The sequence below is a fragment of the Miniopterus natalensis genome, chromosome 4, assembly GCF_054644295.1.
Source record: "Miniopterus natalensis isolate mMinNat1 chromosome 4, mMinNat1.hap1, whole genome shotgun sequence".
NCBI lineage: Eukaryota > Metazoa > Chordata > Mammalia > Chiroptera > Miniopteridae > Miniopterus > Miniopterus natalensis.
In genome coordinates, this window is record NC_142084.1 from 99,443,936 (window position 1) to 99,467,348 (window position 23,413).

Here is a 23,413-nt window from a genome sequence, read left to right on the forward strand (position 1 = left end):
CTGGAAAATTGGTTCTAGGCAGAGAAAAGAGCCAGTGCAAAAGTCCTGAGGCAGGGACATGAGGGTGTCCACAGGCATAGGAGAGGAGGTGGGAGAGGCCAGGATTGAGGGAAGGGTTTGGAGGGCCCGTTATAAGGACTGCTTTCACTGTGTGTGCTTTCGAGGTGGTGCCATGGGAGGGGTGTGAGCAGGGTGGTACCCTCCCTTTCCCCTTGTTAAAGATTTTGTGTTGACAATAGACTGCAGGTGGTAAAGCAGAAGCAGAGCACAGAAGGCTCCTGTACAGATCCAGGCTCACACCAGGAGAGGGTGGGAAGGTGGCCCGGAGGGGGCAGGGCACAGTTTCCTGCGGGACCAGCAGTGAGGAGAGGAGGCAAGGAGCACACCAAACTTTTGTCCTGAGCACCTGGCAGTGACCATGTGGGCTGGCGGTGGGCCGGTGGGTTTGGGGTCTCGGAGGGCCAGGGGTGGCTGAGTGCAGAGACCATGGGCCAAACTGAGGCCAGGAGAGCTGGGCGGGTGTGGGGAGGGTGAGGTCAGGGAGTGGCAGGGGAGATAAGGCTGGAAGGCCTGGAAGGCGTGATAAGGTCCTGGACTTCGTGCTGTGGAGGCCTGGCTGGGTGGGGCTCGTCCCTCAGCTCCAGAGGGCCGGAGGGAGCCTAGGTGAGGCAGGAGTCCGAGGCCGGGGAGTTCCTGGGCAAGTAGAATAGGGAAACTGAGACAGGTAAACAAGCAGAGTGCAGCCATCTGGTAAACCCTGTCTCCCCTGAACCAGGGACACGCAGAGTAAATGGTTTGTATGTCTCCTCCCCAACCAGAAGGTAAACAGCTTAACTCACCCCTCAGGGGGACGGACCGCGGGAATCCAGCGAGTGCCACTTGCCAACCACATCCAGACAGGTGAAGTTAAGGGTAAACCTCCGTCGGGCACATCAGCATAAAGCCAGTGAATGTTTGTTCTACTGATCATCCCCAAGACCTTCCCTAGACTCCCAGCCTTTAAAACCCCTCAAAACCGCCCGGCCGGGCGTGGCTCAGCGGTTGAGTGTTGACCTGGGATCCAGGTGATCGGGGTTCAATTCCCAGTCAGGGCACATGCCTGGGTTGCCGGCTCGATCAATGACTCTTTCATCATTGATGTTTCTGTCTCTCTCTCTTTCCCTCTCCTTTCCTCTCTCTGAAATCAATAAAGATATATTTTAAAAAAATAAAATAAACCCCCTCAAAACCAAGATCCTGGGGGGGGGGCGGTGGGATAAACGGTGATGGAAAAACAACCAGGTCCCAGCCCACACCCTCCCTCCCAGGAGCACACCGCGCCTTCCCCTCCCCCCACAGGTGTGCACCCCCTAAACGCTAAGGGTCCCTAGGAGACTTGCAGCCAGGGGAACGATGGGCAGGCTTACCCCCTGAACCTGTCTCCGAGGCCCCCTTTTCTCTGACTTTCCAATGAGCCAAAGCAGGCCCACCTAGGCTCTCCCGTTGCTTCTTCTACCCTAAGCCCTTCCTTGTGTGAGCGTCCCCGGCTTTAATAAACGTACCCTCAAATCACCCGGACTCGCGTTGCGGAGCCTCTCCTGCACGAAGTCAAGAACCCACACACTGCCAGCGGGCCTGAGGCAGACCCGCTCGGGGCCAGGTCCCCTCCCGACAGGGAGACTGGCACAGTGGTCCACGAGATGACGGTGGCTGGACGGGAGGGGAGGAGTGGGTGGGCGGGGGCACCTGGCTGGGGCCTGTGAGGAGCAGGGTGCACAGGAGGAACTGCCGTGTGTGAGTGCTGGTAGGGTCACCACCACAAATGCTGCCTCCCAGCCGCTGTGCCCAGAGCAGCCCACGTGGCGACCGAGGGGGACATCTCACCCACTTTTCCAGTTCTCCTCACTGCTGCCTTGAGGTCAAGAAAACCTGTTGGCTCCTGTTCCAGGGCGGGCCACTTGCAGTCTGAACACATGGCCCTTTGTCCTCATGCTGGGAACCCCCGGAGGTGTGGGCAGGGGCCGTGGCCGGCGAGCATCCCAGGTCTCGGGGGCCCTCTGCCCAGCCCCTGCCTGCACGCCCCTGAGACCGGAGCTCGCTGTCTGTACCCAGGTCCCGCTCACCCTGTCGGGCAGCCGGGTGTCCACACCCCAGGGCCCACCTGCAGGGAAGAGCTGGGCCTGGGCGGAGGACCTGGGCTTCTGCTCCTTTGAGTGGGCACGGGGAGGCACCCCGTCCCGTGCCAGGGGCCACTCCGGGGAAAACACCTTCCTTCCTTCCTGCTTGTGGGCCTTGTCTGGACAAGCCCTGGGGCTGGGCGGCCAGGGGGGTGGGTTCTGGCGGCTGGGCTTCCGGCTGCCTGTCGGGTTCCCTGGGAAGAATGCATAGGGAGCCCCCCACAACTGGACAACAGGGCCCCCCGGGGTGCTTTCCTTGGTGACCTGTGGCACAGACCTCTCAGTGGGAACTGGGAATGGGGGGCTCTGGGCACCAGGAGCGGCCAGGGCGGGTGCAGGAGGGAGCGGGGTGGGAGCCTCTTCTGAGTTGGGAGGAGGGAGCCCGCCTTGCCTGGCCCCCCAGCGGGCGGGAGAACCCCAGTGGGCACCTGACTTTTTATTTTTTTATTTTTTTAACCCTCGCCTGAGGATATGTTTTTATTGACTTTAGAAGGAGGAGGGGAGAGCACAGGACGCTCCAGCCAGGGAGCCACCGGCCGGGGCAGAGCCCCCACGGAAGTCCCTTCCCGGGGTCACCCTGCGCCGGGCGTTGGGGGGCGCTCCCGGGAGACCACGGGCCGGCTGGGATCCGTGTCCTTCGTGCGACCCTGGCCGGCCTGTTTCCCCGTCTCCCCCCGATGAGGGCGGTGGTGGGGTGTGGAGGGGCACTGGAAAGGGGGCGGCCCCGAAGAACCCCGGGAGCCGCCGAGGCCGCAGCCCAGGCGGGCGATGCCCTGGTCCCGGCGGGCGGCTGCCGCGGGGGGAGGCGGCGGGGCGGGGCCGGACGGGGGCGGGGCCTGGCGGGTGGGCGGGGCCTGGCCGAGGCCGCAGCCCGTGCGGACCCTGGGGGGCGGGCCCGGGGCGACGGGGCCCTGACAGGGGGCGGGGCCTGGGGAAGGGGCGGGGCCTGTGGGGCCGCAGCCAGTGGGGTCCTGGTGGGCGGGGCGCCAGGGGGGCGGGGCCCTGATGGAGGGGCGGGGCCTGTGGGGCCGCAGCCAGTGGGGTCCTGGTGGGCGGGGCGCCAGGGGCGGGGCCCTGATGGGAGGGGCGGGCCTGTGGGGCCGCAGCCAGTGCGGGCCCTGGTGGGCGGGGCGCCCAGGGGGCGGGCCCCAGGTGGGCGGGGCCGGCGGGCGGACTCTCCGGGCCGCTGCGGTCCCGCCGGCTGCACGGCCGGCTGCGCGTCCCGGGGCTCTGGGCGCGGGGCGCGGGGCGCGGGCCCCGCTTTCTCGCGGCGACGTGCCTGGCGCCTGCCGCGCGGGCGGCGGCTGCCCACATGGCCGCCATCAAGGCGCTGCAGCAGTGGTGCGGGCAGCAGTGCCAGGGCTACCGGGACGTGAGCATCACCAACATGACCACGTCGTTCCGCGACGGCCTGGCCTTCTGCGCCATCCTGCACCGCCACCGGCCCGACCTCATGTGAGTGCCCGGCCCCCCGAGGCGCGCCGGGGGCCCCGCGAGCACGTCCCCCGAGGCCCTGGGCCGCGGCCAGGACGCCGGCGCCCCGCCGGCTTAGTCAGGCGGTGACTCAGGCCCGCGTTCCGCTGTCGGGGCGCAGCCGCCCTCCCTGCGGTCTCTCTGGGGGGGTCACTCGGGGCTTCCTGTGGGCTGCTGCCCCTCCCCCAGCTTCCCAGGGACCTTTAGGGTGCAGCCCGGGGGCACTGAGGGGGAGGGGCAGCGCAGAGCAGGAAGCCCGAGCCCCCGCACCGCGTCCTGCCAGGGCCCCTGCACCTTAGGGTGACAGGGGATGAGTGGAGGCAGCGCCGACCCCTGGGAGCGAGGGCGGTGGGCAGGGGAGGGGCCAGGCCTCCCCCCAGGACAGCCCCGGAGGCGAGGCTGGGAGCTGGGAGGCTGGAAGCTGGGAGCCAGGAGGCTGGGAGGCTAGGAGGCTGGAAGCTGGGAGGCTGGAGGCTGGGAGCTGGAAGCTGGAAGCTGGGAGCCAGGAGGCTGGGAGGCTAGGAGGCTGGAAGCTGGGAGGCTGGAGGCTGGGAGCTGGAAGCTGGAGGCTGGAAGCCAGGAGGCTGAGAGGCTGGGAGCCGGGAGGCTGGAAGCTGGGAGGCTGAGAGGCTGGGAGCTGGAAGCTGGAGGCTGGGAGCTGGGAGGCTGGGACCTGGGAGGCTGGAAGCTGGGAGGCTGGGAGGCTGGAAGCTGGGAGGCTGGAAGCTGGGAGGCTGGGAGCTGGGAGGCTGGGAGGCTAGGAGCCGGGAGGCTGGGAGGCTAGGAGCCGGGAGGCTGGGAGGCTGGGGGGCTGGCCCTGCCTGTTGCCAGGTCCTGTCCCCACTCCTGGACCTGCTCCATCAGCTTCTCAGCAAAGCTCTTAGGCGGGGACGGGCTTGCCGAGACCCAGCTCTGAACTCCAGAGGGCAAAGCTTTGCGGGAGGGGCTCCTGGGCTGGGCGGAGGGGGCTCAGGAGGGCTCGCCTTCTGGGAAGGCCGCCTGCAGCCCTTGGTGGTTAAAGCGTTCTCCTGAGATGTCGGGGCTGGAGCCAGGGGCAGGTGGAGTAGGTTTGCAGGGAGGTAGGTGCTGCTGCCCTCAAACAGGGAAACTGAGGCCCACAGAGGAGACGCCCTGTTCAGGTCACAGAGCAGGTCAGGCACAGTCAGGGCTGTCAGTTGGGGCTCCTCCCCTGCACCCAGATGTCCCCTGTCCCCCCAAGGACTGCCTCTGAGCACCTCTCTCTGCGGGGACGCTCGTTTTGACAAAGAGGTCCCCACGCAATTCCTCTTCCCTCCCGAGGCTCTGAGATGCATTTGTGGAGCTCCAGGGAGCCCCATGTGGCACTTGGGCAGCAGCCTCTGCTCCTCGCCGAGGGAGGTGCCTGGTCACTCTGGAGGCAGAAGATGTGGGGGCAGAATTGAACACCGGAAGCAGGGCGGAGGGAGGGAGACTGGGGGTGTGGAGACTGGGAGAGGAACCTGGAGCGGAGGTTGGCAGGCTGAGCACCACCAGGGTGCATGCAGGGTCCTGGAGAAGGCTGGCTGGGGACTGAGCCCAAACAGCCCAGACGAGGCCACATGAGAAGTCAGCACTTGGAGGGGAAGGTGGTGCCATTGTCTGTAGGCTCAGCAGCCTCAGGACGACCACATAGATGGAACTGGAGATTTGGGGCCTTTTTGAGCCCTGGGAGCTTCCATCTGCTCCCAGCTGTGCTGGTGCAAGAGGCCCAGTGTCTGTGTGTGTGTGTGTGTGTGTGTGTGTGTGTGTGTGTGTGTGTGCGCGCATGTGTGTGCACACTCGCCTGTCCCAGCATGCACTGCCAGCGGTGAGCAGAGGCGCGTACACACAGGCATGTACGAGACCTGGCACAGGCAGGTGTCACACAGCCGCTAACCTAACTGTTATTGAGCGCCTGCTGTGTGCTGAGCTCTGCATTCTCTGCAAGATGACTGGGGCCCCTGCCTTAGGGAGTGACATTTCAGTCACGGACACACAGACAGCGAAGGACACAGACTGCAAATGAGTGAATGGAAGCTCCGGGCAACTTCAGAGAGCGTGAGGGCCCGGCTGAGAGGAAGAAGAGGCTGCCCACCCAGCCCCAGCCGCACGTGGCACGGAGTTATCTTATTTACTGCTGGCTTGGCTGTTGTCCACCTGTCCACTGGACTTTCAGCTCCACAAGGGTGGAGTGTCTGTTTGTTCTGTTCATGGCTATGTCCTCAGTGCCTGGAACAGTGTCTGGCCCATGACAGGTGCTCAGCAGATATCAGCACATGGTTGGAGGTCCGAGGATACGGGCTTGCACTTGGGGCTCAGTAGATACGGTAGGAGTTCGGTAGTTGTAAAGCTGGGGCTGTGCAGGTGGGAATGCAGAAGGGAGGAGCAGGAGGTCATGTGACCACGGAGGCAGGTATTGGAATATTGGGCCACAAGCTAAGGACAGCCCACAAGGAACAGATCCTGCCCCGCCGGGTGTCTGGCCTCCAGAACTGTGGGGGATAAATGTGCTTTTTTAAGCTGCCCGGTGTGTGGTCATTTGTTACAGCGGGACCAGGGAACAGTGCAGGTTCCCGTACCCGATGGGGTGCAGCTGGGGCTCCGTAGATGCTGACTGATGAGGGGCAGGCGGGTGTGACTGGGGGACTGTGTGCACGGGAGGTGGGCCCTTTGTTGTCCCCATGCTGTGCCTTATTTTATTATTTTATTTTTTGAATCCTCACCTGAGTGGAAGGGAGAGAGAAAGAGAGAAACCTCGGTGTAAGACACATTGATTGGTTGCCTCTTGCACTCACCCCGACCGGGGCCGGGGACCTAGCCTGTAACCGAGGCACGTGCCCTTGGCCGGAATCAGAGCCGGGACCCTTCAGTCTGAGGTCCGACACTCCAGCCACTGAGCCAAACTGTCCAGGGCCCGTGCCTGTGCCTTAAATGCCCACGTCCACGCTGACCCCTGCAGTGCCTCCGGGCTAGGCCACGGTGGCTGGGAGGGGCCATCTCCCAGTGGAGCCCTGAGCTGCCCGCCAGCCCCCAGAGGCCCAGGGAGAGGAGGGGGCAGGGAAGGACGGTGCAGGGCGAGACCACCCCACACTCCCCGTCTGGTGAAGACCCTCTGGCAGCAGGAGGGTGGACATCCTGTCTCCATGTCCCCTTTGTCTCATCTCAGTCCTTCCTGCTTCACGGGAACCGTTTCCTCTTGGCCCTCGGCGGAGGGAGAGCGGCCGTGAGGAGCCGCTGGGCGCTGAGCCAACCAGGTGGGGACGGCTGCCTGCTCGCCCGGTTCCAGGAGTTCACGGTGGCTCTGCTCCAGGAGGCAGTGGGGCCGGCTTTGGTGGCTCCTCAGGGACCCTGGGAGGTGTGGGTGAATCTGTGGTTGAAGATGGGCTGGTGCCCACCGCAGCCGTAAGTGCTTCCCCTGCGAGGTCAGGTGAGCAGCCCGCTGAGCCCAGCACCCACCCAGCACCGGCCGCCCAGGGCGGTAAACCTGTTGGGCTCCTTTGCTTCAGGGCCTGACCAGGAGGGACTGAGGTTTCCAGGAGGGGGGTGGGAGGAGGGGCAGGTTCAAGGCAGATGCCCAGGCAGGAGCCCTTCCCAGCAGCAGGCAGAGTGTCCCAGGGCTGCCCGAGGAAGGGGGGCATCGTTGCCGGGCCATTTGTAGCAGTTGTGGACGGCTGGCCCGAGTGGGGTGTCAGGGAGCCAGCTGCAAGCTCACCGGGCCTCATCCCCAGCCGGTGGTGAGGGTGACCGGATCTTTCCCTGCTCACAAGGGTGTTGGGGCCCAGGGCCAGAAGCAGGGCCGCTCCTTGACCACTATTCTAGACACACCCGCTGTTGGGGGTCAGCAGAGCCTCTCCCAGAGGCCCCCACCCAGAAGCTCAGAGGTAGCAGTTTCCCTTCCTGGGCCAGGCCCACCTCCCCTCCTACATGAGGTCAGCAGGAAGCTGACTGGGGACAGAGGCCTTCTGTTCCCCGCCTGAGGGCCTGCTGCCCAGCCTTCCGGCCAGAATCTCCAGGATGGACGCAGGAGGGGCTGCAGGCCTCACTCCTCCAGGACAGCCCAGGGCCCAGCACCCCCGTAAACCCCCACCCTAGGCCACTGAAGAAGCCCCAGGGCTGATCCCTCTGGCTGGGCCCAGCTCTGGGCTGGGGTGGAGGTCAGGGTCCACAGGTACGTGGAGTGTGGGTCTCCATCCACCACCCCAGGGGGCCCTCAGCCACGGTCCTCAGTGTCTGGGGTCCAAACCCCTCCCTGCCCCCACCCCATCCCTTGAAAGCTCAGTCTCCCCTGCAGACCCGCCCTGGGTCACTGACCGCTCCTCAGTGAAATGCCTGTGGAGGCCTGAGTGGGTAGCCGGCGGAGGTGCCTCATTTGCCCACCAGGTACAAGGTGGGGGCCTTGGAACCAGCCCTGCCTAGGGCCTCAGGCGCCTGGTCAGGGCCCCCCTCTCCCAAGGTCTGTCCCAGCGTGTGTCTGTTGGAGTCTCTTTCCCCTGAACCCTGTCTCCCCACCTCTGCTGGGTGGCCTCTCCTGTCTTGTCTCTGTCCCCCTCCATCTCTCTCTGCTGTCTCTGTCTCCGCCTCCAGCTCTCTGTCTGTCCCTCTGTTTCCCCTTCACTGCAGGATTAACTCCAGATGTGCCGGAGGTGCCTGGAGAAAGCTCCGAGAATGGCTTTCCCTTCTGTCGGCCCCAGCGCGCCCCCTCACCCCCCTCTACCCCCACCCCCCAAGGCTGCATTTTATTCCAGGAAATAAACAGCATGAGGTCAGCTCTCCAGGAATTTGGAGGGACACACATGCCCTGGGACCTCCAGGCAGCCTGGGGTCAACAGTCCTGGTCAGTTGTGGCCACGGGAGGCAGGCAGGGGGGCCGGGCTGGGCGCATGGTGGCATTAGGCAGACAGAAGTTCAGGACATGTGGACCCAGTGGGGCCATTCACTGGGCTGGTGATGGAAGAAGTGAATGCCGACGGGACGCTCACACCGCAGCATTTATGGAGCGCCGGCTGTGTGCCTGGCCCTGGCGGGTACCTCGGAGTTTCAAACCTGTGGTCCAATGAGGCCTTAAACATAAGCCGGTGCCTCCTCGAGGGCCACCCAAGGCCAGAGTGTCCATCTACCGGGCTGCTGACTGGGCGCTTCAACTGCAGCAGTGGGTGGCCCCTGGTCAGGGTTGGGTGTCGGTGGCCGGATCCTCCTGGGGCTCCTGTCCTGGCGTGTGGATGGCCATCTTCCCTCTGTGCGCATATCCGTGTCCTAGTGTCCCTTTTGATGAGGACACCGTCTTTTTGGATCAGGGCCACCCTAGTGACCTCATTTCAGGTGGATTCTCTCTGTAAAGACCGTTTCCAAATCAGGTCACATTCTGAGGTCCTGGGGTTGAGGACTCCAGCAGATCGTTTAGGGGGCACAACCCAGCCTGGCCCACCAGGGCCCCCCCGCTGGCAGAAGGCTGGTCTGGCTGGGCTTCCTGAGGCCGGGCGGGGTCCCCCCTTGGCGCTCTTTGAAGGGGTTGGCAAGGCAGCCCTTAGCCTGGTGATTTCCGCAGCCCTGAGCCCATGCTGGGAGGGACGTGCGCTTGGGCACCGGCCTGAGCAGCCACAGGCTGAGCAGTGTCCACTGGGGGAGGCTGGGGGAGCCCGGCCCTAGAGGGACTGGCTGGGTGCTCAGGCCCAGCACAGAGGCCTCGAGTGCCCAGGAGCAGCTTGGACTTGGTCCTGAGGGACTTGGTCCTGAGGGACTTGGGCCCTGGGACTCCAGTGAAGGGCAGTTCTGCAGCCTCGGACCTGCTCACCTCTGACCCTGCTCAGCGGGGGCTGGCATGTCTCCTGGGTGCCCCGATCTACCTGGAGCTCTGGGGAACTCACTCTGGGCCTGGGGAGGAAAGAGCCCCACAGGGCAACTGGCAACCCCGAACCCACAGGCTGCAGCCCCTGGGAGTTTGAGGCCGATTCAGGGGGCAAGGGGCCTCCTCCCATTTGTTTGGAGACAAAGCAGAACTTGTTTCCCTGCCCTCCCTCCACGGGGCATTTCGCTGAGGAGCGGCATTTCGCTGAGGAGCGGTCAGTGACCCAGGGCGGGTCTGCAGGGGAGACTGAGCTTTCAATGGATGGGGTGGGGGCAGGGAGGGGTTTGGAGCCCCAGACACTGAGGGCCGTGGCTGAGGGCCCCCTGGGGTGGTGGATGGAGACCCACACTCCACATGCCCGTGGACATGGTTGGGGTAAAGCTGGGGTGGACAGTGGGTGCTCGGGCTGTGCTGACAAATGCCTTACCCACCCTTCCCGCTCCTCTGGTCATCTGTCCGCCCAGAAACAAATGTGTCCACCATCCTGTCCTGCCCACAAAGCGCCGTCTGTGCTCGCGGGTGGTCTCGGCATCTGGAACGCGTTACCTGGGAGGTGGTCCGAGTGGAAGCGGGGAGGTTTCCGGGAGAGCCGGGCAGGTTAATGAATGGTGGGGCCTCCGGGGGAGGCGGGTAGACGCAGCCCCGGCCTCTCCCACTCCCCACCCCGTGGCCTGGCCTCAGTCAGTAACAGGCTGTCCGGCGTTGTGATGGGGTCTCTGGTCAGCTGGCCACAGGGCTTCGGCTGCCCCTCCGTGTGAGACCCACCTGGCCTTCAACAGGGTCCCCAGATTCACTCACAGAAACTTCAGCTGTCCCGTCCCACGGGACACTGAGGCCCCAGGAGAAGAGAGGGCTCGCGCGGGGTCAGCAGCGCAGCCTGGGGGAGTCAGTCGCACCCTCTCCCCAGCTCTCTCCCCTGCTCTGAGGCTTCTGAAACAATCCAGGTCATGCTGAAGTTTCAGGAATTCGGTTCAGGCCCCACGGAAGCAACACGGACAGATAGGCAGACAGATCTATGTTTAATCTGCTGGGGTCTGGCAGTGTTTTCTGCTCAGAGTGTCCTCCTGGGCGCTCGAGGGGCTGTGGTGCCCATGCTGGGCATGGGCTCAGGGCGCTGGCGGCCTGGCTGTGGGACCCCGTGACTGGGACGTCCTGCACCCTGTGGTCAAGTGTGTACGTGGGACGGGGGCTCTAATATTCTCAGCCATGAGAAGGAGGGTCTGTCCCCTCGGGAGGAGGCTGGACGCCTGGTGGGCACTTAATGCCACATCCCAAGTGGTCCAACCTCGAAAGCCTGGACCCTGGAGCCGCAGCCTGGCTTTGGTCTTCCCTGCTGTGTGACCTTGGGCAAGTCACAGAGCCCTTGTGCCTCAGTTTCCTCACCCATGAGCGGCGGGCATTGCTAGCATGTGGGGGCGTGAGCACTGACTGAGCGGGTGTCATGGGAGGTGCTGGGGGACCAAAGAATGGTGGGGGGTGGCAGAGCTTCATTCCTCTCTGTACACCACTGTCCCTGCCCTGCGAGCCTCCCGCGTCCACCCATGTTCTCACCCCCGGGACATACCAGCCCAGAGCTCAGAGGGGTTTGGAGGCAGCCCCGAGCTGTGCCCTCTGTGTTCAGGGCTGGAGCCCGTGTGCTGGCCGGCCCTGCCCTCCCGAGGCCGCAGCGACCTCACCCCTTCCCAGGAACACCGCACACGTCTCGGTTTCTCCATTTGGGCGGAATGACCTCTGAGGCCCTCCTTCTTGGGGTCTGAGCTGCTTCCACCCTTGTATGTTTATCTCCTAGAAACTACGACTCTCTCAGGAAGGAGAACATTTATGAGAACAACAAGCTGGTGAGTCCCTGTCCCTGACCCGACCCCGCCAGTGGAGGGGAGCTGTGGAGGGAGGCCGGGTCACTGGAGCTCTGCAGCTGTCCCGGGCCCCGTGACACCAGCTGCCCGGAAATAGCCTCTGACCTGTAGCAAGCCCACTGGTCCCCTTCTTCTGAGCAGAGGGTGGGGCGGTGTCTGGACCCTCCTTCCCATCCAAGGCAGAGCCAGCCCAAAGGTGGCTCTGGGAGAGCAGGGCCCTTGGATGGGTCCTGGGTGGGCCCTTGGCTGCTCCTCCCCTGGGGAACCACCGCCCTGGCCACCAGGGTCCTGCACACCCTGCCTCCAGCCATGCTGTGGGCTGCCCTGTGTCCAGCTATGAGCCTTCCCTGGGCCAGCCAGCCTGTCTCATTGCTGCAGAGTAGGCTTCATGACAGAGGGCTGGTGACAGAGGGCAGAGTCCACCCCTCGTTGTCCGTGGGCCCTGTGCTCTCGCTGGGTGGGGACAGGGCCTCGGCTGATGCTTATTAGGAGCCCACGGGCGCCAGCTCCCGAGCTCCTTCAGTCTGGCATGGTCAGGATGTGATCCCCACTGTACAGATGAGTAAACTGAGCCCCAGGGAGGTCATCCAGGCTGAGCCGAGCTGGAACCTTGAACCCAGACTTTTCTGGGCTCCTAGTGGGTTTCTTGCCTCTGGCACCTTCTGGGTGAGCCGGTGGCCTGGTTGAGGAGGACGAGGGGTCTCCAGCCCGCTCCCTGCTGACCACCCCTCCCAAAGGCCTTCCGCGTGGCAGAGGAGCAGCTGGGCATCCCAGCCCTGCTGGACGCCGAGGACATGGTGGCCCTGAAGGTGCCAGACCGGCTGAGCATCCTGACCTACGTGTCGCAGTACTACAACTACTTCCACGGACGCTCGCCCAGTGAGCGGTGCCCCTGCCCCCCACCCGCCAGCACCCAGCCCTGCCCTGTGGCCGCAGGCAGCTCCCGGTGCCACGGCTTCCTCCCCGGGGGCCCTGGCTCAGAGCAGGCTCAGCAGGCCCCACTTTCTCTTGTCCACTGAACAGACAAACCAGCTCCCCTCCGCCCCCTCCTGGGCCTCGGTTTCCCTGTCTGTGCCCCTGGGGTCTGTGCCTATCTGTCCTGCCTCAGGTGCTTGGCAGGCCCCCGAGGGCTTCCAGGCACAGCGCCCAGTGTCCCCCCATTTGGTGCTGACATTCAGCCCTGGTGGCTGGGGGTGGGAGAGTGAGAGGGGAGCTCCAGGCCTGGCGGGCAGGGAGAGGCAAGCCGAGGCCACTCTTTTCCAGCCGCTTTGTGCTTCATGCCTTCCCCCCACATTCCTTGCCCAGGCTTTAGAAATCCCCAGAATCACTCTGGGCGAGGGGCCAGGCCCGCCTTTTCATTCCCACTTTGTGGAGAAACAGAAAAGTCCCTCATTCCTGACCCCAGATCAGGGGGAGGGAGCGGAGGGTGTCGGTGAGGCCAGGCTCCAGCTGGGGTTGGCATTGGCTGCTTGCTGGGGCTGCCCCTCCCCATGGGCCCCCCTGCCAGCAGGAGCTGCCCTACCTCCCCTTCCCATATTCCAGGCCCCTGGTTGGGCACCCCCACCTCCAGGGACTCAGGCAGGGGTGGCCTAGACACTTTGAGAGCCAGGGTGGGGACTGGGCCAGTCCCCCTGACCCTGTGTCTCATGACAGTTGGGGGCATGGCCAGCATCAAGAGGCCCCCGTCAGACTCTGAAGAAGAACCATCTGGAAAGAAGGCCTCACCCCAGCTGGCCGGGCCCTTGTCCCACCCAGCCCGGGGGCAGCCGCTGTCTCCGGTCAGCACAAACACCACTGTCCAGCGGAAGGACAAGGGTACAGAGGGCCCCCCGCCGAAGGCTGTAAGCACCCAGCCCTGCCCTCCCTCTGGTTCTTGGGTTTTCCACTGGCTTTCACTGAGTGGGTCTGGACGGACTGAGTATAGCCCCTGAACCCCAGGACCCAGGATGGGGTGGGGTTCCCTCGATCCCTGCACAGCCTCAGCTGACGTTTATCAGGAGCCCATGGGGACCAGCTCCCAAGCTCCTTCAGTCTTGCATGGTCCGGATATGATCCCCATTGTGCAGATGGGTAAACTGAGGTCCAGGGAGGTCACACAAGCTAAGCTGAGCTTGAACCTTGAACCCAGACCTATCTGGGCTCCGAGTGGGTTTCTTGACTCTGGCTACTCCCTCTCCCGCGGGTCCAGGAAAGAAAGTGGGGTGTGTCCCTTCCTTCTAGGCCAGCCCAGCAAAGTGAGCTGTGCCCTGTCCCTAGTTTTCAGTGGTGGAGCCTGAAAGGGGTGGTAACTTGTGCTTGGGCGCCCCCTGCTGTCCCCGGGCTGTCACACCAGGCTGCAGGGAGTTGGGGTTGGGCAACATGTGGCCGGATGTTGGGAGTTGGATTGGATTTCTGTGCCTTGAGGTGGGAATTTGGGGAGTTCTGGCCCCTCGATACTCCCAAAGCCAGGCCTCCAGCCCCATCCCCCGGGCCAGGCTGGAGACCCTGAACTTGGTGTCCAGCTGGCCTGGGCATGAGCCCCGGCTGCTCCTCTGTGGCCTCAGTTCTCTGGTCCATGAAGTGGGGTCTTCTCGGGGCTGATTGGGCAGCTGCCAGGAGGGGGGCTGGGCCAAGGGGGGAGCTCAGGACCTCAGCTGTAACCCTCCCCAAGGGCCAGGGCGCGGCGGGCGGCTCTGTCAGCAGCGCCTGCGGGGTCTGCGGCCAGCACGTGCACCTGGTGCAGCGATACCTGGCCGACGGGAAGCTGTACCATCGGAGCTGCTTCAGGTAGGCCCGTGTGTGCCTGGGGGGGAGCTGAGGGCACAAGCACTTTCTGGGGTGTCTGCCCCCCTAACCGGTCCTTGGAGGAGTCTGACTCAGAGGTTGGCAGCCATGAGAGGGGTTCGTGCGTGAACGGACACGGGAACACCTGAGCATGGTCTCTGGGGTCTGGGTCGAGTGACGCCAGCTGGGGCTCCCGGTCTCCGCCCCCCCAGGTGTAAGCAGTGCTCCAAAACCCTGCGCCCTGGCGCCTACAGTTCTACGGCAGAGCGAGGCGTCTTCATCTGTTCCAGCCACCACCCCACAGCCGCCTCTACAAGCCCCACGTTGCCGGGCCTGGCCCTCAGACAGCCAGGGGCCATCCCCACGGACTCCAAGTCCCCCAGTGCCCACCAGACAGCCCAGGAGGCGCGTGGGTGGAGAGATGCAGGGCCAGAGGCCAGGCCTGCAGCCCGGGAGCTCGTGGGCAACTCAACAGCCAAAGGCTTCGTTCCTTCTGCGGCTTACCCCCCGGTGACCACTTCCTCCCATGTCCCCTTGGGGAGCCTGTCTGGGCCCAAGCTCTCAGCGGGCCCTGTGGGTGGCAAGGCCAGTAAGCGTGTGACCAACAGCTCCCCGACAGGGTGGTCATCGCCAGCACAGGACACGGCAACAGTCAGTCCCCGTCCTTCTGTGACCCTGAGCGCCCTGGACCCTCACCCGGCCACACAACAAGGCTGGGCAACCCCCCAGGTGTCAGCCCCCCAGACTAAGCTCAGTTCAAGCCCAGTGTCCCCAGGCCCAGCAGATGCCCCGGCCTGGACCCCGTCAGCCTCCAAGACACAGCAGGCCCGGGAGAGGTTCCTGCAGGCGCCTGGAGCTGCCCCCAGCACCGGGCCAGCCAGCAGGGCCCCAGCTGCAGCAGATGCTCCCTCCAAGGTCGACCTAAAAGAGAAGGCGCTGAGCCACCTCCAGAAGGCGCTTCCGGGGTTCGGCGGGGCTGGTGCTCAGGCGCTTGGCAGGTGTGTGGAGGAGGATGACTGGGGTCCCCAGAGGACAGAAGGGTTGGGATGGCTGGGGCTCTGCCCTGGCTGGCCATGCAATGGTGGGCTTCATCCCCCAGCCACAGTCTCCTCATCTGGGAAATGGGGAGGAGACAGGGGAGCCAGAGTGCTTGGTGGGCAGTGGGAGGGGACCACAGTTACCACTGTGAAGCTGCCTCTGCATGCCTTTGGGGGGGTGCAGGTACAGCAACACTGTCAACCGGGGCCCCCATGTGGCACACGCTCAGTCCTGCTGAGGACACCTGTTTAACATGAGGATGCAGGGGCTGGAGTGGTCTGGGTGTCACCTGCCTGACCCGAGTGGGGCTCTGAGCCACCCCTGCCCATGTCCCAGCCCTGCCTGTGCCTTCTGCACACTGGACACGGAGCAGAGGCTGTCATGGGATGAAGGAGGGTCTCTGTCAGTGTCCTGGGGCAGCTGGGATAAAGCGCTGTGGGTGGAGGGACTGACCCAGCAGACACTGGTCTGCTCACAGCTCGAGCCCAGAGTGTGAGATCGAGGTGTTGCAGGGCCAGCTCCCTCCTCAGGCTCTAGGGAGGGTCTTTCCTGCCTCTTCCAGCTTCTGGAGGCCCTGGGCATCCCTTGGCTCATGGCTGCACCCTCCCTCTATGCCTCTGTCATCGCATGTCTGTTTCCCTCTGTGTCTATGTGTCTGTTCTTCTGTCTCTTATAAGGACATTGGATGTAGGGCCACCTTAATTCAGGATGACCTCACCCTAACTTGATTACACTGGCAGAGGGCCTATTTCCATGCCGGGCGGACATGAATTTGGGGGACCCCATTCACCTCACTCCTCACCTAGTGAGTAAGGAGACCCCACGCCTGGCTGGCTAACAACGCGGTGCCCACTGCCTCATGCTCCCCCTCCGCTCGGAGCTGCCCCGTGGCTCCCAGGTTGGCCACAGGACCAGGAGAGTGAGCTCGGCAGGCCCAGGCCAGCCCACAGCCCTGCGCAGGTGGAGGAGGGAGGGGCTGGGGGCACGCCCCCCCACATCCACACATGGTGTGTGTTTTGGGGGCACTTAATTCTCATTCCACACCAGCGTTAAACAGGAGAGCAAGTCAGGCACTGACGGACCCCAGTGCCAGGAGTGGTGTCCGTGACCTGTCCCTCCTCCCTCAGAGGGGCTTCTGCCTGGGTGGGGTCATGGAGGGAGGGACTCCTGGGTCCACTCTACCTGATGCCCACTCTCACACCCACAGGCCTTCCACAGCCACCTCCCCTGCTTCAAATTGCCTTCCCAGAACTGAAGGGCCACGGGCAGGTCCGTCTGCCAAGCTGTCACAGTCGGCGTCTCCCCAGACCCTTAGCCCCCCTGCAAGGACTGAGCCACCAGCCCCCCTAAGTGTGGGCACCACTGCGAGGGCATCCACGTCGCCCCAGGCAGGCGGGAAGAGCTCAGCTGTATCCTTAGGGGTCAGCAGGGCAGGTGCTGGCTCTAGGCTGAAGCCAGAGGCCCAGCTGGGAAAGGGTAAGAGCTCCACAGTGAGGGGCACGGCGTTCAGGGGGTGGCCCACAGACATGGCCAGTCGGCATCCATAGGGCTCACTTGGGCACTGTTTGGCAGCAGGGAAGTTGAGGCCCAGAGAAGCGATGTGATTCCTCCAGGCACACAGCACAGGTGGCCGGGCTGGAAGTCCTGTGCCCGCCTCCCAGCCAGTGCTCCTTCCCTTGACCCTGGCTGCTGGGGGCACCTGAGGGTGGGACAGCTGTAGGAAGATGCAGTGGGGCGCAGCCTTTCCCAGTAGACTCCTCCCCTTTCCTGGAGCCCCCCTCCCCCAATATGACCTGTCGCCCCGCCCTCCACCCAGGCTCGAGTGCCAGCGCCCAGAAAGATGAGGAGGATGGGCCGGCAGGATGGAGGGGCCGCCTGAAGCCCGTGGAGAAGAAAAACCCAGCTGAGAGGTGAGGGCATCCATGAGTGGGGCTAGGCTCTGGGGGCTCGTGCACCTGCACCTGCACCTGTGCCTGTGGGTTTGTGCTCATGGGGCTCAAGCAGGAGCCTGTGCCCCAGGGCTACACAGGGCCTGGCACATAGTAGATGCTCAAAAAATTCTCACAGGTGAAAGACACACATTGATCGATCAACACACCCACAAGCAGGGATGTGGGCACATCACAGCACTGCAACTGAGTGGCAGCAGCCATCTCGCACTGCCTGAGCATTGGGACAGCTCACACCAGCCTGAGTGACAGGGGACAGTTCACACCAGCCTGAGTGACAGGACAGTTCACACCAGCCTGAGTGACAGGGTACAGTTCACACAACAGCCTGAGCGATGGGACAGCTCACACCAGCCTGAGTGACAGGACAGCTCACACCAGCCTGAGTGACAGGACAGTTCACACCAGCCTGAGTGACAGGGTACAGTTCACACAACAGCCTGAGCGATGGGACAGCTCACACCAGCCTGAGTGACAGGACAGCTCACACCAGCCTGAGTGACAGGACAGTTCACACCAGCCTGAGTGACAGGGTACAGTTCACACAACAGCCTGAGCGATGGGACAGCTCACACCAGCCTGAGTGACAGGACAGCTCACACCAGCCTGAGTGACCGGGGGGGGGACACGGGACAGTTCACACCAGCCTGAGTAATGGGACAGCTCACACCAGCCTGAGTGACAGGACAGTTCATACCAGCCTGAGCGATGGGACAGCTCACACCAGCCTGAGTGACAGGACAGTTCACACCGGCCTGAGTGACAGGACGGCTCACACCGGCCTGAGTGACAGGGGACGGCTCACACCAGCCTGAGTGACAGGGGACGGCTCACACCGGCCTGAGTGACAGGACGGCTCACATTGGCCTGAGTGACACAGGGCCACATTCCCTACGTATAACTGGAAAGTCAGGAAGGTGGGCAGCTGGGGTGGGTCCATCAGGGCCCCTGGAATCCTCACTCATGTGAACCAGCCTCAGTGGCCGAGGGACAAGAACACTCTCAGTGGGCCTGACCCTGGAGCGGGGCTGGGACCCCCTCCCACCTCAGCATGGCAGCAGGGAAGGGGTGGCTCCCCACAGACAGCTTGGTTAGGACGAGACGCGCCTTCCAAGGACACGCCACAGGCAGGAGGGTCAGGCAGGTGCTCGAGTTCACCCTGGTCGCTGGGCTTATGGGCCCAGGGTCAGCTGCGCAGAGCGACTGTGACCCCTGAGCACGTGCCCACACCTGCGGAAGGGGTGCCCAGGTGAACACACACCTGTGCTCTGGGAGGGTCACAGGTGGCAGGCACCTGTCTTGGGGCACACCACACGGCCCTTCCACTCTTTGGCTGCGTGTTGGCCTCAGGCTTGTCTGTGGGTGTGGGGGCCACCGGCCCCTTTCTCTGCTGACTTCCTGCCTTCTGTCCAGGGCCCCAGAGCTGACAGAGCCGAGGGTCCTGGGGGAGCCGAGGGCAGGGAATGCTCCCCAGAAGGTCCCTGGGAGCTCTGAGGGGGGCGTCTGCATCACCCTGACCCCTGTGCGGCCTGACAAGACAGTGGGCCTGGCTGGCCCCCAGCCCAACCTCTCAGGTAATTCCCAGCAGGAAATCAGGGTCCCAGCGACCTCTTCCCCTACCCAACCCCCACTCTGGGAACATGGGTCTAGGGGGTTATCTTCTCTGGGGGAGGCTCCCCTAGGGCTGGGACCTGTGGGGCCACCCTTCCAGGGAAATGGGAGAGGGACAGTGGCCCTGGTCAGCCAGAGGAGCTGGTAGTCCTGGGTAGGCGGTGGGTGCTTGTATGTTGTGGGTGTGCACACGTGTGCCTGAACCTGTGCACATGCCTGTGTGAGCGAGTCTGTTCCCAGCAGTCACCCCTGCACTGTCATTTAGCCCCCCACTTCCTGTGTGACCTTGAAGGGGTCACCAGCCGATGGGGCCTATGCTGAGGGTTCTGCCCTCGCTGGCTGGTGGATGTGGCCAGCTGGGCAGCACATGGGCACAGGAAGGCTGGTGCCCTGTGGGTGACCCCAGCCCAGGGCAGGTGGCGAGGTGACCGGGCCTGCTGGTCCAACTGAGGTCTGTCTCTCGCCCATGGCAGCTGCATCTCCTTCCCTGGACCCCTCCCTGTCCCACCGCAGGAAGCTGGTCATCCCTGCCAGCTTGGACATTTCTGGCAACTGGCTTCAGCCCAAACCCTTGCAGCAGGGAGTCCAGGCCCAGAGCTGGAAGGTGGAGGAGAAGCCTTCCACTCAGGACAAACCAGGTCAGTCCAGAGGCACCGCCCTGTTTCTGTTGTTGGGGTGCAGATGAAGGAGGGGCCTCGGAGGAGGGGGTGCCCGGTGGGGATTTAAGGGGTGATTAGAGGCTGGTCCAGCCTAGAGTGGAGGGAAGGCCCCGGGGGGAGGGGACAGCAGCCGTGCAAAGGTAGGTGGCAGATAGGCGTTGATTAAGGTGGGACAGAGGAGAGGGGAGCACTGGACAGGCCTGAGTCACAGAGACCTGGGGACAATGGAGTATTTGCTCCTGGAGGGGCGGTTGACCTGAAGGAGGGCAGGGGCCAGGTGGCCACGAGGACTCATGGGGTGGTGCCTGGATCTGTCTGTGAGCTTGGCCGAGGGGCTGCGGGATGGGCGGGGAAGCTGAGGGGAGGTGCTGGGGACGTGGGGGGGCCCAATTGTCGGGGGTCAGACCCCTGTCCAGGACACTCATCTTGCCCCTTTTCCAGGGAGACCCTTGGGCCCGGCCGATGTCCCTGCTTCACCTCGCAAGGCAGTGACCTCCCCTGTGAGGGTGAGTGGGCTGGGGGTTGGGGTGGGCCAGGAGCTCAGCCCCCAGGGCATGGATTGCTCCTCACCACCCCTTCGTCCACAGCTGCACCCGGACTATATGCCGGAGGAGGAGATTCAGAGGCAGGTGCAGCAAATTGAGAGGCAGCTGGATGCCCTGGAGCACAGGGGCGTGGACCTGGAGAAGCGCCTGAGGGCAGCCGAGGGGGGTGAGCCATGCCCTTCCCGCCAAAGGCCCCACGCACCGCACCTGAGCGGCCAGCCCCCTGTCCTGGCCACAGCCAGCCTGACCCTGAGGCCACCCTTGGGGTTCTGCCAGCCCAGTAACCAGCCCCCACTCCTCTCTGCAGACGCCTTGGAGGACGTGCTCATGGTGGACTGGTTCCGGCTCATCCACGAGAAGCAGCTGCTGCTTCGGCTGGAGTCAGAGCTGATGTACAAGTGAGCGGCCACCCAAAGGTCCCCTGGTAGGCTCCTCCTCCCTTCTAGGTTGGGCAAGGCAGCCTCACACCTGTCACCTTGTCAGGGTCAGGGACCAGCACCTGGAGGAGCAGCAGCTGGACATCTTGGAGGAGCTGCGCCAGCTGATGGCCAGGCCGGGTATGTCCCATCTGCCCTCCTGCCTGGAGCTCAGGCCAGTCGGGGTGGGGGCCTCAGCCCAGTAGGTGGGCTGCCTGGGGTGGGCACCCGCTGGAGAGGCCGACGGGCCTCTGGAGCCTGAGGTCGAGTCTCAGTTCATCCATTTCTGGGCTGTGCATCTTTGGCCAAGTCGCTCACCCTCTCTGTGCCAGGATAACATCTCTGCAGAGAGGACACTAGCTCCCAGCTCTTTCTGCTGTTGAGGGTTAAGTGCATGAATGCTTGAGGTGCAGGGAGTGAGTGCTGACAAGTGCGGCGTTGGGTGTTCTGGGTTGGCATGGCTGAGCTGGGGGGGGGGCCCAGTTTCCAGGTCTCTACAATAGGTGGGTTTGTGAGGATGGGTGAGGCAACCCAGGCAGGGGCCAGCCACACTCAGTCTCTGATGCGGACATTCGTTCATTCAGCCTGTTGCCAAGAGCCCAGCTGCACCCTCTGCCCCAGGTGCTCCCGAGACCCCACCCCTCCTCCAGTGGAGGAGCCTGAGTCTTGAGGAGGAGGGACACTATTCTGAGCAGGGTGGGACAGCAGGGTTCCCACTGATGGCAGGCTGTCCCTACAGAGGGTCTGAAGTCACCCCGGGACCGGCAGCGGGAGCAGGATCTGCTGACTCAGTATGTGAGCACTGTCAACAACCGCAGCGACATCGTCCACTTCCTGGATGAGGACCGGCTCAGGTGAGGGGGGGCCAGGTGAGGGTGGGGGGAGGTGAGCGGGGGCCAGGTGAGGGCGGGCCCAGGTGAGGGTGGGCCCAGGTGAAGGCGGGAACACAGGCCTCTCCCAGGCAGGCCAGGACTGGTCACTGAGCTCAGAACCTTCGGGACCTGATCAGTGAGACTCACTATGAGCATTTTGCTGCTGGGCCCCAAGGACAGGCTCCACCCAGGCAGCCTTACAGGTCCCCCCACCAAGTACAAAGCCCCTTGCACCCCCTGTTCCCTGACCGTCAGGGTCAGCACCAGCTGTGGAACTTTCTGCAGTGAAGGGATTGCTGTTTGCGATGGTGGCCACAGGACACACGGCCTGGGCGGCGAGGAATGGAATTTTACATTTTATTTCTATTTTAAATACATGTAGCCACATGCGTCTCCTGGTGCTGCACTGGGCCACCAGCCTCATGACCATCCCCACAGAGCTTTCCTGTCCCCATGTCTGGCCAAGGGACCTGTTCTGGCCACGCAGGGTCAATGGCCAAGGTCCAGACTCAAACATGTCACTCTGAGCTTGAGGGGCCCTTGGCCCAGGATGTCCATGTCCCCTCCTGTCCCCATGTCACTGATGAGGGTCTGGACCCCGAAAGGGCAGGGACCTGCCCAGGGAGGGAGAGGGTGGTGCCAAGGTGGGGCTTGCTGGCAGGTGACCCTAGTGTCAGATGGGATCAGGGCTCAGGTGTGAGGCCGACTAAGAGGGACCCGTGTCCCCCCAGCATGCTGCTCCTCATGGCCCTGTTCCCATTTCAGAGAGCAAGAGGAGGACCAGATGCTGGAGACCATGATCCAGAAGCTGGGTAATGGGGTGGGGGGGCTGCGCCTGGGTGGGGTTGGCCTCCTGGGGGAGTGGGTGCCTCTATGGCAGCCTTGACACAGGACAGGCAGGCTCAGCCTAAGGGAGTGAGTTCCCTGTCAGTTAGGGGGTCCAAGAAGCAGCTGGGGACCACCTGGTCAGGGTGAGGGGAGCGCTTTGCAGGGATGCCCAGTCCAGGTGGGCGCTCTAAAGGCAGGCACCCAGGTGGTTCCCCCGGGAGGGCAGAGGGTCTGGGCTTGTGCTGGGGCCTGGCTGCCTGCAGGTTCTGAGGGCCCAGGGCGGGTTCTGCCCAGTGGAAGGGAGGGCAGTCCCCCAGGGGCAGTGGCCAAGAGCTGGGCAAGTGTCCTCAGTGTCGCCCCCTTCAGACCTCCAGAGGAAGAAATCCAAGTTCCGCTTGTCCAAGATCTGGTCCCCGAAGGGCAGGAGCAGGACACCCGAGTGAGCTGCCTGGCTGGCTGCAGGACCCTGGCCTGTGGGCTGGGCAGGGCGGGCACCGTGGGGTGGACCTGGACCACCCTCTGTGGAATTCAAGTGGCCTCAATAAAGAAACTGACCATGTGGCCTGGGTTCCGTCTCCCGTTTGCCCGCGTGCTCCTGGGTGGTCTTGCCCGAGTTGCAGGTCCGCAGCAGCACGTGGTCAGCCTGGGGCAGGTGCTGGGCTGCTCTGGGCCTGGCCAGGACGTCTAGACGGTCATTTTAGTGGCTTCCCGGCAAGAGCTTGAGCTCTGTGACCTGGGTCCTGGGATGGAGGGATCAAGCACAGGCCCTGATGGCCTTAGCAAGGGAGTGGGGTTCCCCGACTCCAGGTGGAAGGGACATAGCTGGGCAGAGGACTGAGGGCAGCAGAGGTCCCTGCAGCTCAGACCTGAGTCCTTGCCCAGCACTGCCCACTCTTGGTGACCCGGGAGAGTGGCTTCCCCTCGGGCCTCTCTCCCCCCTTGTGACGGGCAGGGTGGTGGCTGTGTCTTCCGGAGCTGTCTCCAGTTGCTGTGGGAGCTGGTCGTGGTGGTTCCCATGGGCCCTCATAGTGGCGAAGCACCAGCATCCCCCACCAGGTGGCAGCAGGGTCACCCATGGCTCCCCGAGGGAACAGAGCCAGAGGTGCTAGCTGAATTTGTTGGGGCCCCACAGAGGGTCTCAGCCAGAATTCTTGGGACTTGAGGTCTGGGTGTGACATGGGGCAGGGCGGGGCTGCCTGGTGCAGACGGATTCAGTCCCAGCTCTGCTGCTGTGTGGCCTTGGCCCAGGGCACTGCCCTCTCAGCCTTTGGTGACCAATGGGGTCACGTGGGTGGGTGTGGACCAGCAGTGATGGTAAGGAGAACTCCTGCTTGCTCTCTGTCCCAGCAAGACCCCCCCGGGAGAGGCAGGAGGGCAGGGGATGGAGGGAGAGGGGCTCTCCTGA

General features: G+C 63.8%; 1 protein-coding gene across 2 annotated transcripts; it reads left to right on the plus strand.

Annotated features, from left to right (window-relative positions):
• Positions 1 to 3,394: 3,394 nt before the first annotated feature.
• MICALL2 (MICAL like 2) lies at positions 3,395 to 23,229 on the plus strand. Of its 2 annotated transcripts, none has more exons than XM_087817045.1 (17): positions 3,395 to 3,611; positions 11,261 to 11,309; positions 12,065 to 12,206; positions 12,981 to 13,168; positions 13,978 to 14,093; positions 14,303 to 15,088; positions 16,336 to 16,397; positions 16,945 to 17,038; positions 18,491 to 18,651; positions 19,162 to 19,326; positions 19,789 to 19,853; positions 19,935 to 20,058; positions 20,200 to 20,290; positions 20,376 to 20,449; positions 21,048 to 21,162; positions 21,946 to 21,992; positions 22,375 to 23,229. In XM_087817045.1, the coding sequence occupies exons 1-17, from the start codon at positions 3,469 to 3,471 to the stop codon at positions 22,449 to 22,451; spliced, it is 2,499 nt and encodes an 832-aa protein (XP_087673171.1). In that variant the 5' UTR covers positions 3,395 to 3,468; the 3' UTR covers positions 22,452 to 23,229. The 2 variants fall into 2 exon arrangements, with proteins under 2 accessions (XP_087673171.1, XP_087673169.1); XM_087817043.1 differs by having other exon boundaries at positions 16,336 to 16,604; positions 22,375 to 23,225.
• The last annotated feature ends 184 nt before the right edge of the window (positions 23,230 to 23,413 follow it).